The sequence below is a fragment of the Apodemus sylvaticus genome, chromosome 15, assembly GCF_947179515.1.
Source record: "Apodemus sylvaticus chromosome 15, mApoSyl1.1, whole genome shotgun sequence".
Lineage (NCBI taxonomy): Eukaryota > Metazoa > Chordata > Mammalia > Rodentia > Muridae > Apodemus > Apodemus sylvaticus.
Genome location: NC_067486.1, coordinates 35,273,586 through 35,290,640, shown reverse-complemented (window position 1 = coordinate 35,290,640; position 17,055 = coordinate 35,273,586). Strand labels below are relative to the sequence as shown.

The 17,055-nt window shown below is 35.7% G+C and overlaps 1 protein-coding gene across 1 annotated transcript in view; it reads right to left on the bottom strand.

The window, feature by feature from the left end:
* Nucleotides 1-17,055, bottom strand: part of Epha3 (EPH receptor A3) — a 315,074-nt gene that overhangs the window by 225,877 nt on the left and 72,142 nt on the right. The window contains exon 3 of the mRNA XM_052158911.1: nucleotides 6,813-7,473. Within this exon, the coding sequence (XP_052014871.1) occupies nucleotides 6,813-7,473 (661 nt within the window). The remainder of the gene's footprint in view (nucleotides 1-6,812; nucleotides 7,474-17,055) is intronic.

Here is a 17,055-nt window from a genome sequence, read left to right as displayed (position 1 = left end):
ATATAAATCTGTAAGAAGACATATGATCCTAAATGAAATCAAGTTATAGCTATTACTGAGATATCATAACACATCTTTTTAATTTGTTCTGCACTGAAAACTTATTTATATTATTGGCTACTAACAGCAAAAATAAATTCACTGACTTGAAAAATTATGGTAATGTAAATATTAAAGACAAAGTAAAAGCAGGGAGCTATCATATTAAATAGAGGAATAATCTAATTAATTTAAGTTAAAACTGTTAGTTCTAAATAAGTTAATTCCCATGTTAAAAATTAGGGAAGAATCAATGCTGTCCGTGGAAACTGTGTAAGCAAAATGAGTAAAAGTTTCAATTATTAAGAGCTTTCTTTTTTTCTGATGTATTTTTATTTTATTCGATATATTTTTTATTTACATTTCAAATGATTTCCCCCTTTCTGGTCCTCCACTCCCCGAAAGTCACATAAGCCCCCTTCCCTCCCCCTGTTCTCCCATCCACCCCTTCCCACTTCCCTGTTCTGGTTTTGCCCTATACTGCTACAATGAGTCTTTCCAGAACAAGGGGCCACTCCTCCGTTCTTCTTGTACCTCATTTGATGTGTGGATTATGTTTTGGGTATTCCAGTTTTCCAGGCTAATATCCACTTATTAGTGAGTGCATACCATGACTGATCTTTTGAGACTGGGTTACCTCACTTAGTATGATGTTCTCCAGCTCCATCCATTTGCCTAAGAATTTCATGAATTCATTGTTTCTAATGGCTGAATAGTACTCCATTGTGTATATATACCACATTTTTTGCATCCATTCTTCTGTTGAGGGATACCTAGGTTCTTTCCAGCTTCTGGCTATTATAAATAGGGCTGCTATGAACATAGTGGAGCATATATCCTTATTACATGCTGGGGAATCCTCCAGGAATATGCCCAAGAATGGTATAACAGGATCTTTCGGGAGTGACGTGCCCAGTTTTCTGAGGAACCGCCAGATATTAAGAGTTTTCAAAAGATATTAGTTTTTCATTTTATGTAGACATAAATTGATCAGTGATTAATTTTTGTACAGAATAAAACACTCATCAAAATATACAAAAAAGAAAATTACTTAAAATACCATTATTTTTGCATGCAATCTATCTGTTATTCTTTAATAGGGTTTAGATGACTCTATATTTTACTAATTGTGCATCTATCTGGCCTAATAGATAATGTGCCCATTTCAAACTACATAAAACCCATGCTTTTATTTGTATAAGTTTAGTAATATCCTATATGGCACAAGAAAAATGATATGAACTAAGTTCTCTTGAGGACTTGCATGGTCACACTGTTCAGTTGACAGAAAACACAGTTATTTTCATCCTATCAGTTTGCAGTTGAGGATCTACCCAGTCTCTGCTAGATTCTGGTAACAAAGTGTCAAAAAAGATATTTATAGTCTTTCTCCTCAAGGATATTCCTCTCTGTAAATTATAGAAATACATTTTTTCATAACTTTATCCAAGTATCAAACATTTTGAAGTTCTAGACAGTGCCTGTGGCAGTGCACATAGACTCAAAAAACACTAAAAATATTCCAGTGAAGTCTTCACTTTGGTGTTTCCTCTAATCAACAAAATGAATCCTTAAATCACCCATTTACTTGAAACCTGACAGTTGCTCTAAAAGTTTCTGAGCTGGCATAGAAAAGAGTCAAGAGGGAAAATTTGTATCTTAAGTCATCAGTAAGGAAAATAATTTTCAACAGTCATAAAAAAGTCTAGCTGTCTTGGAATATTATATCAGGCCCACTTTTCTACTAAGCATCTAATGTAGTAGATCATGGAACAAAGCTAACATTCTACAGTCAGCTTGCAGATAAAACATAGAGCAACAGATGCCTTGGTGACATTAATAAGGTATTTGGTACACTAAGTCTAAACAAAATTTGTATGAGCAGCGATATTTATAGTAACCTCTTGGTGTCTGCCTCAAATGCAATTAATTAACCATATAAAATCAGACAGCATTCTCTTTTCTTTTTTCAAGATAAAACAGAAGCAGATAATACAATTCATTAGCAGGGATTTTTTTAAAATGGGCAAAAGAACCATAGTGTTTCCTAGGAATGAATGCAAAATTGCAAAATTGCCCAAAAGCTGGTAAAAATATTTTCTGATATATAATTGTAATGGGTAACTGAAAATTGAATGCTGCAAGAAAAAAGATGATAATGCTTTACAAATTTATTTTATAGTTTCATTAATTTTAATTTTATTTACTCATTTGCTTGAATTAATTTGTAGTGCCTGGGTTATGCCAAGCCTTGTGCATAGTAGGACAACATTCTAGCACTGAGGTAGTACTGTATCTTACATAAACTCCAGACAAGACATTTTATCCACTGCAAATGAAAAGATATACAGCAGTTTCTTCTTCTGTTAAATGTGACCCTGGCTGACTTGAACAGAGCAGATACTATACTCTTGAAGACTTTCTGGGAAGCCAGTGGATGCATGAATTATTACCTTCCTTACTGAATTATTATGCTTCCTAATCCTTACCAGTTTATGCTGAGACTGGCCCTTTGTATGGTCATCCACTCACCTCATTAAATGTAATAAATAGTTGTTATTCTCAGGAATATAAATGTTCTGTTTTCATACTGTACTTGGAAAATGACTATTGAGAAGAGATTGGAGGCCCCAGAGAGTTTAGAGGTCTGGTTGGGTAAAGGGTTGGATGGGGACATCCTCATGGAGACGGGAGGAGGGTACGGGTGGGATGGGGACGAGGTATGGGATGTGGAGCAGTAGGAGGATAGACTGGGATGGCGGATAAAATCTGGAGTAAATAAATAAATAAATAAAAAACAAAAAAGAGAAAAGTTTCTTTTTTATTTTTATTTTATTTTTTATTTTTATTAGATATTTCATTTATTTACATTTCAAAGGTTATTCCCTTTGCATGTTTCCCCCCCAAAAACCTTATCCCCTCCTGCCTCCCCCTGCTCACTAACCCACCCACTCCTGCTTCCCTGTTCCCTGGCATTCCTCTACACTGGGGCATCGAGCCTTCACAGGACCAAGAGACTCATTGATATCCGACCAGGCCAACCTCTGCTACCCATGAAGCTGAAGCCATGAGTCCCTCCATGTGTCCTCTTCGGTTGGTGGTTACGTCCCTAAAGTTTCTTTTATTGCCAATATTTTCTTCCTATCGTATGCTCTGCCTCTGAATGATCACTGAACTATAAAGGTGCGTGATTTCCCCAGCTTTCCTGAACCTCATCCTTCGGACCCTCACAGGGAAACAAGGATAAGATATGACACAAGAAAGTTCTTTTTAAATGAGAGACCGAAAGGGAATTGATTCAAAGAGGAAATGTGATGGGGAGGAACTGGGTGAAGTAGAGAGAGGGGTAACTATAGTCAGGATATATTGTATGAGACAAAAATAGTTTTTCAAATTTTCAATAAAAGGGAAAAAGAGAAGGAAGCTCGGCAACATAATATTGCATGTTATTGAAGAGAGTTTTAGTATCTTGGAACTTTTCTCCTTCACCAATACCTCTGTCTACAGTAGCACCAATAGATCACTTTCCAGAGTCTTTGTTGATTTTTTATTGTCTTCTTTAAAGTTTGAAACAAGATCTCATCCCACAGCCCAGCCTAACCTGAGACACACAATATCTCTGGCAGACCACAAATGCATACCTTTAACCTGCCTTGAGCTCCTGGGATTAGGGATGTAAGGACTGCATTGAACTAGATTTAATTTATGTTTTTAATGTGTTCAAACTGTTTTCTCGCATAGGCAGTGATGAACATTTTTTAAAGACAAGGCAAATGTATATACTTTTTAATTTTAAGAGTCTCTCTGTGTGTGTGTGTGTGTGTGTGTGTGTGTGTGTGTCCCACTTGTGCATACAGAGACAAGAAGAGGAGTTGGAATGACCTGGTACTGCACTCATACATACTACAAATCATAGATACTGGAAACCAAACTCTGCAAGAGCAACAAGCACTCTAAATTACCCAGCCGTCTCTCTAGCACCAACATACACATTTTGAACTTCAAAATTAATATTTTATCAATAACGATACTTGTCATTTGATTTTTATTGTTCAACCTGCAAGTTGGCACATCTTAATGCCTAATAAATCTTGATTTAAATCTATGTTTAAAATGAAACTGTCTAATATGTTTAATAGTACATAAAACTGGATTGTTGCAAAAATATAACCTATGTATACTAAACATCCCATATTCAGAATTTTGCCTCTGGAGATTGTTATTTTGCTTCTATTCAAAATTAATGGATGTGTTTGTGGAAACAAAACCTCTATATTGGTGTAATTGGCTGCCATACTCATGTCCTTCAGATCACTTAACACTGAGTATCCTAATTAACTGTCTAGATTAGAAAAATAATTGGCATAATACATTTATTATATTAGGAAATTGCCTAGAAATGAAATGTGAATCTTTCTGAAACCCATTCTGTCATGGGTACTAACATTAAACTATCCTTCTGTAGATTTGGGTGATTACAGTATAATGACGTGGTAAATGAAGTGGGAAGTCTCTCTTCTGTAATATGTAAGATTCACTAGTTTGTAAGCAAATATGAATGAGTCTAAAAACAACACAAAGCCACAATTAACAAATTTTATGTTTAGTTCTGAAATCTTTAATATGAATGAAGCTCCTCCTCTACAATATTGTCAAGTCTCATTGTATTCAGGACAGAAGATTTGTGTGTCTTCTAGTAATATCATTAATTTTTGTATCTCTAAATATGAGTAGACTGTTATCTCCCAGAATGTAGATCTCATGACTTATTTCTACTGTGTCTAGCATATTAATATTTTTGCACTAATAAATAAGATAAAAGATAAATAAAGTTGAGGAACACTGAATTCCATTTCATAGACAGCCTCACAAGTGTAAGATTCTTGACAATATGTAAAATGTGAATTTATTAGTTACCACCCAGACATAGCTTACTGAACTCCCCTCCCCCCAAAATGATCTTTTAAGTAACAATTCATTCGTAAAATTCTGAAAACAAAAAATGACATTAGAAATAAACAGATGCATATCTATCGGCTTTGCAGTAGATTCCTACTACTTTGTGCAAACAGTTTGGAACCTTATTTTATTTAACTACTACTACATATAAAATACATACAGCTCTATTTACTTCTCCTTCTGTCACCATTAGGCACAAAGGAAAGCAGGGTGGCTATCATTGAGAACTTAGTCTTTGGGACCAATCGCTTTGTTTATGTATCTCGATTTCAAAACTACTGCACCAAGATTTTAAGAGAAACTATGAATTTCAAAAAAAAAAGTAAAGGTTAGAAGGTTGTATTAGGTTTAAAATAAGAAGTGAGCTTCAAAAGGAAAACAGGGCTAGAAGAATAGTTGGATGGTTAAGAGCCCTGGTTAGTCTTCCTGAGACATGGGTACATCATTGCTTCACATGGGCTTCTGAACAGTGATTGCTGAATGTTCCAAGGCTGAATGACAGGCTTTTCTCTATGCATGGCCTACTAGCAAATGAAAGTGTGAAAATGAACAAATCCCACATGGCTGCACATTAATATTCTCCTATGTATTCGTAGCCATCAATAGAATTAACACTTTCAGCATAGTCTAATATTAAACACCTTACCTAATTGCATCTTGATATCTTGAAGGTAATAGGATTATAATCTTATGTCTGGTATATATGATTTTACATGAAAAAATATTTTAGTTATTTTTACATCAAATACAGATTTAAAAACAAAACAAACTCAAACTGATGACAAAATTCAGGTTTTCTAATATTATTTAAAACATAACATATCCATTATGTAAGCTCAGGGGAAATACATATAATGTCTTAGGTAATAGAAAAGTAAAATACTGGTGATAGATAATATTTTTACAATGTAGAATTTTAAAATTACTTGTACTCCATTTCTCATGCAATATTTATTGATTGCTTTCCTTCTGCAGACTACTCCACAGGTTCTTCCTGCCTCCCTACCTATATAACTTCATATTTTCTCCACATCAAGCAACAACAAACAACAACATCACAAAAAGCAAAAAAAAATATTAGCTCTGGAATCTTAAAGAAAAGAGTTTTCTTAAAGTGTTTAAGCATCCTCTTAGTAGCCTACTTTCACTGAAGAATAGACCATAAATATTAAGAAAATGTTATTGAGATAAATGAAACCAGTTAGTCACCATAATATCTAATTCTGTTATAATTAGATTAGTTGAGCTCCAAATATGTTTTCATGCTCTATGTTAAAATAAGAGAAAAGAAAAAAAAGAAAGGGCAGATGTATTTCATTTCAACAGCTGCAGTTAGACCACCATCAATCACTAACTAACAAGCAAACCTCAAAAATAACACCTCATGGAAAAAAAAGACTCAGCCTGTAAAGTTGCCTGTTGTCAAAGCCTGGTAACCTGAGTTTGAGACCCAGGATCCAATTCTTAACAGAAGATCTCACTTCCTTAAACTTTCTTAATACATTTAACACTAAAGTACCATGGTTTGTGACCATCCTCCAAACTAACTGAATAAATAAAAATATAATGAAAAAATGCGTATTACACCTCTACGGGGTGCAGCCTAGAACTCAAGAGTTATAGCCATTAATATTTCACAACAGATCATGACCCAACACAACAATGGGTTAATTTAGCATATGAATTGACTACTCTTTCAGAGCCATGTTGTTCGGTCAAGTGAGATCAGATCATGTTAATTTATTCCCATTTCTTTATAATAAATCAACTCACAGGAGACAAATTCAACTATAAAGAAAGGAGAATGCTCTTACCTTGGCATATGGACCCTCGTTCTTCATACCCAGCATTGCAAGTGCATTTGCCAATGGGCACCAGCCATTCACCTTCTGTGCTGCAGTACATCTTGGGAGGATCCTCCTCCTTGGAATTATTGACACAAGAGCCTCTAACCTCCACCAAAGACTGGGAGTCCATGGGCACTGTGTCTGGAAACATAGCCAGATTCTTCACTGTAAATGGGCACTTTTTGAAGTATACTCTCACAGACACCAAGGCAACACAAGCACCAACATCTTGAAAGGCCAAATAAAACCCTTTTTTATTGACTGGCCCCACTTCTCTAATCTCAGTGTTGAGTTTCAGAATGCGGTCCCCGAGGTCCATCTGAGTGAAACTTTCATCAGCGGCAATGGTGTCAATCTTTGTAAACTGATGTTCACGGAATTTGACGCCATGATCATCATCAGACTCCATGTAGTACAGGTTAAAGGTCTCCTTGCAAGTCCCCAAAACCAATGGAATGCTGTTACAGTCCCGCAGTGTGAACTTTAGCTCCACATAGATCTTCTGAGCTGAGTTCCTGGGTACCCAGTTTGTCCTCAGCCAATTGTTTTGGCTGTGATCCATGACATTGCACACCTGATAAGTCCTGATTGGTGTGTAGTGCTCATCCACGCCACTGATCTCTTCCCACTGGAGGGTCAAAGCAAAAGAAGAGAGGCAGAATTAGTGATGTAAGTGAATTGGTACCTAACACAGGATGAGAGCCAAGGCATCATGAGAGATACAGCATGAACAACACAATATTCCTATGCTATCCACGTAGGGATCTGTGGCTCTATTCCTAACCTTCTAGGATGTGTTTATTATTGTCAAGTTTGGAGAATTCAGTGACACAAAATAATTGAATGAATACATTTGCTTTGTACTGAAAGTTTTTAGAAATGTAGGAAAAGGCCAAGGGATAAGTAATTATTTGAAGTTGCACATTTCAACATTAAAACCTGGAATGAATGATGACCAGCCATTCAATCATAGTTTTATTACAACTTATTTATAACTTTAGTTGATCAATTTATCTAGGACAAATTTAGATTTTTACTCTAAAATAGAATTAATAATTTTTGAGCTATTCATATTTGCAATACTCCCTTCAAAAGACTACAGAGAAATGAATTATACATAAATTTTCATGTAATATATAAAGACATCATTCATGAGCATGACTCTGTAAGAATATGCTTACATGACAAGGTCTTGTCAATAATGTACATAATCCATTATTTGATTTTCATGAGGAGAAGAAAAAGTTAAAGAATCATTTGAATTTTGGAGATCAATCCTAAATCCTAATGGTATTCATTATAATGTGTTCTTAAATTTCTTACACACGCATATACACACACAAGCACACACACACACCAGAACAAAACATAAAAAAACCCTAAAAACCTGAAAAGATCAAGAGGATATAAGGAAAGCAGCAAGATATCTTTACTTTATTTTAAGATGATACCATAGTATTAATAGGTGACTTGAAAAAAAAAACAGTGGAAACTCCTACAGCTGAAAACACTCTCAACACCTTAATTGGATACAAAATTAACTCAAAACATTGAGTAGCCTTCCTATGTACAAATGACAAATAAAGCAAGAACTAAATTGAGAAAAGAGCACCTTTCACAATAGCCCCAAATACTATAAAATAACTTTGGATAACTTTATCTAAACATGTGAAAGCACAGCATTTGCCGACAGACACTTTGATCAATGGAATCAAACTGAAGACACAGACATGAATCCACTGATGGTAGCCAAAAATACCTATCAGAAAGAAGACAGGATCTTCAACAACTGGTGCTGGTCAAACAGAATGGCTACATATAGAAGAATCCATATATATATATTGCCCTGCCCAAAGGGATCAATGATTTCAACATAAAACCAGATATACTGAACCTAATAGAAGAGAAAGAATATTCATAGGCACAGGAAAAGACTATGAACAGAACAGCATCAGTATAGACATTAAGATCACTGTTTATTTAATGGGACTTTATGAATCTGTAAAACTTCTGTATGGCAAAAAACAGTGTCATTTGGATAAAGCAGCAGCCTACAGAAGGGAAAAGTTTTATCTAACTACACATTCATTAGCAGACAAATATCCAAACTGTATAAACAACTAAAATATTAGAAGTCAAGAAAACAAATAGCCCAATTTTAAAATGGGACACAGATATAAACAGAGAACACTCATAAGGAGACTCAAGTTGCTGTGAATGACTTTAAAAAATGTTCAACACCTGGAAAATCCAAATAAAAACTACTTTGCAATATCACGTTACACCTATTAGAATGGCTAAGATCAATAAAACAAGTGACACCTCATCTTGGTAAGAATATGGAGTAAGGGAAACATTCATTGCTGGTGAATTTCTATCTTCTTCAGCCACTAAGGAAGTCAATACTGTGGTTCCTTAAGAAAATGAGGACTGGTCTACCTCAAGATCCAGTTGTACTCCTCTTGGGCATATACCCAAAGGATGCTTGACTCTACCACAAGGACCTTTGCTCAACTATATTCCCTTCTGCTCTATTCATAAAAGCCCAGAATTGGGCTCTATTCATAAAAGCCCAACCTAGTTTTTCCTCAAAAGAAAAAAAATGAAGAAAATTGGGTAATTTGCACTCAGACATTAAAAAATTAAAATCTTGAAATTTGAAGCTAAATTGATAGAGCTAGAGAAAAATCATCCTGCATGAGGTAACCTAGACCCAGGAAGACAAAAATGGTATGCATTTTCTTACTTGTGGATATTAACTGTTATGTGTATGATAACCAAGCCACAGTCTGTAGAACCACAGAAGTTAGGTATAAATGTCTTGGGATAAACAGTTCTCCACAGGAAAGGAAAATTGAACACACATTTGTGGATGGACTGAGGGAAGACTGAGATGAACAGATATAATGGAGAAGGGAAGGAAAGAAGAGATCAAGAGGTGAATATGGGAGAACAGCTCCAGTTACTGGTCATTTGAGGGGTAGTATGAAAACAGTATAGTAGGTGATTCCTAAAACATATAAATGACAACAGTCAACACCAACAGCCTCAAACCCTTTCTGTAACTAAAGGTAATCTTCAAGAACATTTTTAAACACTTATTGTATGTATGGATTGTATAGGAATCTTTTCAGAGGAAACTCATACAAGAGAATTCTTGGTTTAAAGGAGTTCATGCCAAAGTATCTATAGCTATAAACTCAGAGTTAAAAGAAACTTAAAGCATCAGATTAATTTTAGAAGGGAAAATGTCTGCATTAGATGATCCAAAATTTTCTGGTGTCAGATACAAGTGTTTTGTAGTAGTGTTCTACACAGAATAGTAATGCCACTCTGAATGCATTCTATATTTAATAGACAGTTAGATCATGCCATTGTGAATTGAGAAAAAATCAATTGGCTTCACATTTTTAAATCTAATGTTCCTCATAATAATAAAGGAATGTTTACTTTGATCAATGAATCCCTTGCAAATCTCTTTTATGATAAGCCATATGTAGCTAAACTTCAAACAGCATATTCTGCAGAGATTTTCATAATTTGATGTAAAATATGACTTTAATTATGAAATTCTTATTTTAGTTTAATTTGGCAAGCTATCACAAGTTCTTGAATACAGAATTATGAATTGCCTGAAGATAATGCAAACAACACCAGTGTGCTTTTCGCTGAGAAGGTTGCAGGGAGCAATTACCACTTCATTAATTTGTAATGAAGACCTAATTGCCTGTAAGTGATGGTGGGCTGCCATCTCCAACCATTTACAAAGCCAGAGTCTCTAACTGGCAATTGGAGAGGAAAAGAAACAGCAGAAATATAATCTCTAAAGTCATATTTTTTTCCTTAACATCTGCAACGCCGGCATCATCAGATAAAACTCTTTTTAAAAGTATATGCTTTATCAATGTAACGAATGTCCAACTTTACCACATCGCCCTCACCTCAGAACTAATGGACATATCCACAAATAGGTAAAATCCTATACCATATAGTAATTGTCCTAAGGCAAGCTTGAAGAAAGTATACAGGTAACACAAAGAAGTGATATATAGAATTTGCAGTATTAGGCATATTTTCCATCCCTTCATTGTCTTAAAACAAATCTAAAGAAGGGAGTGAATCACCTTGCCTTATTCAGAAAAAACACATGAAAAATTACTATATTTTCTTAAATTCTCTAAATTATCAATTAAGGTGTTTAACCTGCTTTCCAGAACCATACTCAATATCTGTATTATTCAGTCGAAGAGCTTAGATTGAATTCCATATTTTTCATGGTCCAGATCACTGTAACTACAACATTCTTCAGATTCCCTGTACTTGAAAAATCATTCTGCAACTTCTTCCAGGAGATTTGCTTAACATTTCATAGATAATAAAGTTCCTGAAATTCCATTGGAGTCAACCGTTTACTCTTCAGAAAAACAAATACCTTTAATAATTAATTGACATTAAACCTAATAACCGCCTTTCTTATATACCTCAATTATATTAATTAAAGGGTTATTTTATGGTTTATATTAGTTCTTCTCATGGAGAACTTTTTTAGGAGTTGAGAACAAGGAATAAAAACAATAAAAGTGGGAATACATTGTATCTAAGGTAGAAAATATTCAATTATTTAGCACATACAAAACTACTATGTTGGAGGATATTAATAAGAAAAGTAACTTCATACCTTACCTCTAAAAATATAATACTGGTTTGTCAAGAAATTTCAGATGACAAAAATTTAAATGTCACTGATAGCATTATTCTGTTTAAAATTATTTGTGGATTCACAGGAAGCCATAGATACATGCTTTCCTAATATGCTAATAACTAACCAAGATATTAGGTGCTTTTGAGTTTTTCCTTTCTCCAGCCATGCCTCTTAGACATATATTTCTCCCCTCTGTACAGCAATACCCACTTCAAAAACCTCAATGCTTGTCCCAGAAATATTTGAGCACTCTCCCTAAAGCAGCATTCGAAGTGTGAATGGGCACAATGTACTTTAAAGAGGCCACTGCTAAGCTCACAACAGATCTATGGCAACAAAGTCACTGCATTTCTACTTATACATTGATTTTTTAGCTTGCTCTCATCACAAAAGCATGTGCATGTGTTTGAGCATACAGTCAGGGGTTTATTTCTAAGAGTCTAATATAAAAGTGCAAGTAATGTAAGAGTTGAAACCAATGAAGAGAATTATAAAATATATGTTTTTGAGCATGCGAGTCTATGTAGCATCGTGCTTGGGCTCAATGGATCAGGCAGAAAGAAGATAGGAAATCAGCACTGAAGACAAGACTTGGACCAAAGTCAAGGTGAGAAACGTCAAAAGGGTCATGGCTCTGGAGGTATAGTTGGGAATCCTGGTGGCAAGTTCTACATATACAACTGCTAACTTACTTTAACCCCTAGACATTTGATAATGATATTAGAACAATCTAACTGAATATAGGAAACACAGCAGCCTCGTTAAGGTAAGACATGGAGATGGAAAGGCAATAAGAAGATGAGAATACTAGGGACTGCTGATGTGCAAAGGCAGCAAACACTCCCGTGTGAGCACAGCAGTCAGGAATGAGTGACATGAGGTCCCTATTTAGGAGTCCCAGGATATTGTATAGGTTATGGTAATGTCTGCCCTTATAACAGGATGTTGTTAAAGACACCAGGTTCCCAGATGGCTTGAGTGGATGGGATCCTTGGGTCCACTGTGAGCACCTGTCTTGGGTTCTGTCTTTGCGTTTTACAGCACATCTGAGATGGATTCACAGGTCCATTTTCCTTCTCAGTTCTTTAGTTTCATAAAATCCCAAGACTCACACTAGAACCACAGATGGCTTAGTTCCACCGTACCTATGTCTGCCATTTCAGACCTCTCCTACCATCTGGGAATAGGCAGAACTATGTGGAGACCTTAGAATTGTTATCATACTCTGAGCCTTGTCTCTAACTACACTGTGTATAACTCTTGTTTCAGCAATTCTTGATTCTAGCCAGCTGTTATCCAGACAAATTCTAAAACAAATTGCATGGTGGGCCCCTCCACTCCTTGCTCTTATTTTGTTCTGATGCTCACGGACTTAGATTAATGTCACACATATTTGTTTGAGAACTGAAGCATTTTCCTAGTTCCTTGGTATTCATGAATCCAGTGTCCTAGTGTCACTTGACAGCCTGCTCCAATACCGGCTTTGATAACTTCTGTGTCACAGTGAAACTATTTAACATGTCTTGTTTAGCACTCAGCTAAACATGTACTCCAAATTCATTTTGTACTCCAAATGCACCAAGAAGCAGTCATGTTTATACAGAAGCCCACCTGGATAGCCTTTTCTCCTCCCACAAGAGTCATAAGATCTTATTACAGAAAACTAAGTAAATCTTATAACACAGTTGTATTACTACCTAGTATAAATGTGAACTGTGCATTATCAAAAAAACTTCAGCAGCACACAGGAAGAAGGTAGGCTATGTCCCCCAATATATTTGCTGTTATGAATGAAGTACAATTGATTTTAGATAGAATATTTTATAATATGCTCATAGGGTGATATTTGGTGGTGATTTCTAAAATACCTTATTAATAGAAATTTTAATCAACTTTAAACACTTAATTAAATATTTCTGTAAGTAAAGTCTGGTCCAGAAACTTTAGAGGGTCATGGAGAGAAATGATTTGTGATAGTTTTGTTATTGCTGTTAACCAGAGGTTGATTGTGGATGACCCAGAGCTGGCAGACAAAGCTGATGAAGGTACACGTGATGAAGGAATGCAAAGAAATCCTGAGAAAGAAGGATTACAAATGAGAAGAAAGCATTAAGGAAGTGATGGCTGAAACGTTCACAGTGCTGGTATGGAGTCCACACAGCAGAAAGGAGATGCAGCCAGGCGATGGTCAAGGGCAGAATCTGTTTACATAGCTGAGTTGCAGTGGTGTGGGGGCAGTGATCAGAGACAGTCGCCAACAGGAGATCCTGGGATCACTAGTGAACCTGATTTGGCCTGCACACGTAATTCGCTTCTGTAGGAAACATGTAAAGAGAGGCACATGGTGAGATCTGGAGGAGATATAGGTACTTCTGAGGCAAGGAAAGGGAAGAGATTTAGAGGGAGTACTGCAAAGGTCTAGATAACAGTTTTGGCATCGCTTCTGATGAGTTAGTGCTTGCTCATTGTGTCCTAAAATAACATGAATTGCTGCTTTAATGCCTGCTCTAAATGCCGAGTGTAAGACCTCATTTTAAAACAAATTTCAGGCAGACATTTCATCTTGAGAGTTGCAGTATCAGAAGAGAACAAGAGCTGGTGTGAAAATGTATTCTCATTAGAAACTGTCCTTTCACTAGCAGCAAATATTGACTAACCATTGCATGTCAAATACTACACTAACATTTAGCAATACAGTAGACAGCGTACCTGTCATTAAGTAACCAGTGGCTTCCAATTTTATTTCTTACTATTATATATAAATTACACACACACACACACACACACACACGTGTATATGTAACTGTGCGGTCTCTGTGGTATTTGGAAATGTGTGCATTCCCACTTGTGGAGGTCAGCGGAGGAAGTTGTTGGATGTCCTAATCTATTACCTTTGGGCCTTTTCCTTTGAGAGGGCTATTCCTCACCCATACAGAGAGAGGTTGTCACAACAATGGATTTTTTTTCTATCTCTGTCCCCACAGTGCTGATTTACGGATGGTCTCTTATTTGGATCAATTTCCATTCTGAAGCATCTGTGCCAAAAGCAAAGTTACTGCCCCATAGAGAATAACTAAATTTAAATGGCATATGATGTGCCAAGTGCCAAACATATTGCAATTAACAAAGTACAGAAATGGAAATTTGGTTCCATAAGGCATTGGATTAAAAGCAATGAGTGTTTTAGTTATATCAGATATTGTCCTTAACTGACTTAATACCAGGCCTATGACAAGTTTATTTCAGAAGAGACAGGGTGAGAAAGAAATCTTCAGCAATTGAGTGTCAACAAATTTATGGTATGTGGGATTTTTACGATTGGTGACATGAGTTTTGCAAGACAAAGAACTTGCAATGATAGATACAGTATTAGGGAAAAGAAGACTTCATTTTAAACTATGAAATAAGCAGTTTAAATACAGGCTAACATAAGGGATCTCGTAGCCAGAGGAATTAATATTCAAGAAATAGGACACCAGGGCTAGAGAGCATTTATTCTTGCAGAGGACCAAGGTTGAGTTCCCAGCATCCACACTGTGGCTCAAGGACATCCTCTACAAATCCAGAGGATCCAATGCCCTTTTTGTCCTCTGTAGACTCTGCATACACAAGATGAATAGATAAATATGAAGGAAAATCATATATGCAGGCAAAATACCCACATATGTAAAAATAAAATAGTCAATGAATTATAAGATTTAACTTAAGGTATCAGACTAAGATGGAACAACATTAAATATCTTCACTTCCATCTGCAATTTGAATTTAGTTTTCTTATAAATGTCGATATGAACGGATGGGTAAGAAAAATTTTCTTTTCAGTATAGAACCTTCATATAAACAACGAAATATTTCTATATTCAATTTAAAACTATAAATAAAAAGTTTTCTTTTATCCCCCCTTTGTGTAGCCCTGGCTTCCTGGACTTGCTTTGTAGACCAGGCTGGCTCCAAACTCAGAGATATTAGTCTGCCTCTGCCTCCCTAATGCTGGAATTGAAGTCACGTGCCACCACATTCAGAATAAAAAGTTTTTATTATTCAATAATCACACCTGGAAAGAGGTCAAGTAAGTTGAGTAATGAATCATCACATAATCTATAAGAACTGAACAAAGAAAAATAATGCAATGTAGGCATTTATCAGAGATTTTTCTCTAGCTTCCTTTTCATATATTGCAAAGTGGCTGTACTTTCGTAGAATAAATTTTCCCTTAATATTAGGGAACAGGACAATGAGCCTATCATATTTCCAACCCTTAGAAGCATGTTCAAGGTGAAATTGTCCAATAAAAAAAGGTAATTTTAGAATTGAGTGTAACTGCTTGAAATGATGGGAAGAAAATTCCATGCACATGGGCTTAACGTGTCTAGACTGAAAACTGCTAAGAAGAGCCTTTACAGAATTATTACAAATGGCCCACGACTTAGAAATTAATGCAGAGCACTGACAGCAGAACCCTGAACATCAGCTGTGGGACCCGAGTCATTTCCTGCTCTGATAATAGGTCACAGCCGCCGCAGTTCTTAGCAATTTGCAATATACCTGTACAGCACTCACAGTGACGGAAATGAAATTAACTTGTGTGACATGGAAACTGCACCAGGTTTTATGGACCTTCAGATAGGAAGTTTAGAGTTTAACCAAGTACGTGTTACTGTTGAGAACATGTCTCGGCCATTGAAGCTGCTTTATAGGGCGAGGCTGAAACTGCAGACACTTTCCTGAGTGATGCTTTCTGAAAACAGGAGCAGCCATGTTGCATGGAAATGCTGGCAGACTCCTATTCTTGACTAACCCTGTGGACTCCAGACTTACAAGCTTTAAGCTCTAAAGATAAACAGAAGGCGGCTGAGATGGAGTTCTGCTGTTTAATCATTGGGATATTTTAAAAAGCAATGATTTGATTTTTTGTAACAGAAACATGAAAAAGATTATAGTAAAACTTTTAGATGTATCCTGGGAGGAAGTAAATATGTATCTTTAACATGACTGTAGCTGTGTCAGGCAGAGGAAGAATGCTACATTGTTACTCTGCTAAAGCAGAGTTAGTCTGCATAGCATTTCTTATATATATATATATATATATATATAAAAAACACTGACCGATTTTCTTAAAAGATGAATATGCTTTTAAGTGTCCTACAGTTCCTTTTTAAAATTTATCTAGAGTTGCTTTTAATTGTACTTAGGGCCCATACAATTCATGATAAATGTAAGCTTGTCCTATTGTCTTAAGAATCAGTGAGCATAATTCATGGTAAAATGTAAGGTAATCTTTGGGTCCTTTGCATTTTATTATAAATGAGCCTGTCATCTTTTCTTTTATAAGAATTTGCACTACTTCTAAGCATAGTAAAACCAGTGCTACTGCTATCCCACACTGTGACACGCTCTAAGATATCACAGTATCATTAGACATTTATTTCACTGTAGAAATCCTCTTTTGACAAATGAGAATATATAGACAATATAGCATGATGATAAATTTCTTCTAGTGGTTAGTAA